We start from the raw sequence: 2,282 nt of genomic DNA, 5'->3' as shown, positions 1-2,282 counted from the left end.
TAGGATGTTTTGTTGTTTTTGTTTGCTTTTGTTTATTTTTTTTTTGTTTTTTTTGTTTTTTTTTGTTTTTGTTTGTTCTGTGTGGCTATCGTTGATGGTGTTTCTGTATTTGTTTACTTCTTTATGGTGGCGGTGTATCTTCTGCTGCATCAGCACTGCATGCAGAGCAAAAGAAATATATAAATAGTGATAAAAATAATATTTAAATAAAAAAAAAAAGAAAAAAAGAAAAAGAAGAAAGAAAGAAGCAGGCTTGTTTGTTTTGTTTAGGTATCTGTTGCTACCGCCAGAGCTGCCTATACACCCCAGCAGTGACAGCACAAAAAACCATCCTTCTGCGGCAAAATAAAATAAAATATAAAAAAATAAATAATATTTATTTATAAAAACAAATATATAAAGAGAAAATATAAAAAAAATAAACATAAACCTATGCTTTCTCTGCTGTTGCTGTTTTATATTTTATATTACTCGCTGTGTTTTTTCTGTATATACACAGCACGCGCCGATGCTGTTGCTGCTGGTGTATTTGTGTCGTTTTCTTTTTGTTTTTGAATTTATTTTGTCTTTTTTCTTTTATTTATATTCTTTTATTTTATTTATTTTAATGGAGCAGCAGCTCAGCGCCAGTTTTTCTCTTATTTCCTCTGTATGTGGGGCCTGTTCAGGTGTAGTAGGCAAGAGAGGTAGCCACCTGTATGAGGGTTTGGGTTTATTTTTTTAATAAAATATTATATAAATGCATTTCTTTTCTTTTTTTTATTCATATAAAACAAAAAAGCTGCGAAAAAGCTCAATACAACAACCACATATACACACCCATCAGGCGTCCTATATACACAGCCTGCTGGGTAGAGCTCTTGTATATACTGCCTCTCTTTTTTTGTCTCTTTCTGTCTTCTTTATAAAACAATTAAAAATATAAATATATATAAACCTGAAAATGCGTAAAAGGCCGACAACAACAGCAGCAGCTGCACCAACAGCCAGGCAGGCTCATACTGAAGCAGCACCATCAACTGCAGCACGTACAGACCCTTCTGCTGCTGCTGCTGCTGTTGCTGCTCCTGCTGCTGCTGCTTCTTCCCGTCCTTCTACATCTAGCGCAGCAGCACGTGCAGCAGCAGCAGCAGCAGCAGGAGCTCCAGCTCCAGCAGCAGCAGCAGCAGCAGCAGTAGCAGCAGCAGCAAGAACAGCAGCAGCATCTGCTGGTGGCACATCATCAGGAGGATGGGGTGGAGTAGGCCCAGGCCTTCAACAAACTCGTCACCAGCAGCAGCAGCAGCAGCAGCAGCAGCAGCAGCAGCAGCAGCAGCGTGCAACAACTCGTCGCAGCAGCACATCTATATGCGGTGTATCTACAGTATGTATGGGGGATCTACCTATCCACAAACACCGCAACAAAATACTGAATCATATAAATAATAATTTTATTACGTGTATACAGGGAGAGACAGGCTGCGGCAAGAGCACACAGCTGCCGAAGTTTCTCTTAGAGCAAGACGCAGCCATGAGAAAGGCAATGCATGCAGCACGCATGCACAAGCAGCAGCAGCAGCAGCAGCAGCAGCAGCAGCAGGAGGGAGAGGAGGAGGAGGAGGAGTGTGACGACGATGAAGCAGCAGCAACCAGCAGCAGCAGCAGCAGCAGCAGCAGCAGTATCCCGCTGCCGCGTATGGAGACGTATAGACCTCTGCGGTGTATAGTGACCCAGCCCCGTCGGCTTGCATGCATAACACTAGCACAGCGTGTGTCTAGAGAGATAGGAGAGGAGACAGGTGGTTTAGTAGGTTATAGAATATCAGGAGAAAGTAAAACAAATAAAAAAACTAAAATTATATTCATGACCACTGGTTACCTGCTGCAGATACTTATAAATACACACACACATACACTCAGCCACATACTAACAGAAGAAGAGCTCCAGCTGCATGCAACAGGCAAAATACAAGCTCTCAATAAGAGAACAAACCACCACCAGCAGCAGCAGCAGCAGCAGCAGCAGCAGCAGCAGCAGGGGGAGGACCAACAGCAGCAGCAGCAGCAGCAGCAGCAGCAGCAGCAGCAGCAGCAGCAGGAGAATAATACTAATTATTTAGATAATATAACACATATTATACTGGATGAGGTACATGAAAGAGATATAGATGCAGACTTGTTGTCTCTTGTGCTAAAACTACAATTAAAAAATAAAATAAATAAAATAAAATTAATCGTTATGAGCGCCACCATGGAGGGCAATCTATTCTTTAATTATTTCGCTGATATACAGCCAAAACCAC

At 41.6% G+C, this 2,282-nt stretch overlaps 1 protein-coding gene across 1 annotated transcript in view; it reads left to right on the top strand.

Moving 5' to 3' along the window:
* Positions 1 to 943: 943 nt before the first annotated feature.
* EMH_0067160 (DEAH-box RNA/DNA helicase, putative) overlaps positions 944 to 2,282 on the top strand; it is a gene marked incomplete at both ends in the record, with an annotated part of 3,391 nt that continues 2,052 nt past the window's right edge. Inside the window, 3 exons of the mRNA XM_013498595.1 lie at positions 944 to 1,363; positions 1,448 to 1,698; positions 1,900 to 2,128. Coding sequence (XP_013354049.1) covers positions 944 to 1,363; positions 1,448 to 1,698; positions 1,900 to 2,128 — 900 coding nt within the window. The remainder of the gene's footprint in view (positions 1,364 to 1,447; positions 1,699 to 1,899; positions 2,129 to 2,282) is intronic.

Source organism: Eimeria mitis, genomic scaffold (assembly GCF_000499745.2).
Source record: "Eimeria mitis Houghton genomic scaffold, Emh_scaff3552, whole genome shotgun sequence".
NCBI classification, from domain to species: domain Eukaryota; phylum Apicomplexa; class Conoidasida; order Eucoccidiorida; family Eimeriidae; genus Eimeria; species Eimeria mitis.
The sequence above is the reverse complement of the archived record's forward strand: the minus strand, read 5'-3'. Positions and strand labels throughout refer to the sequence as shown.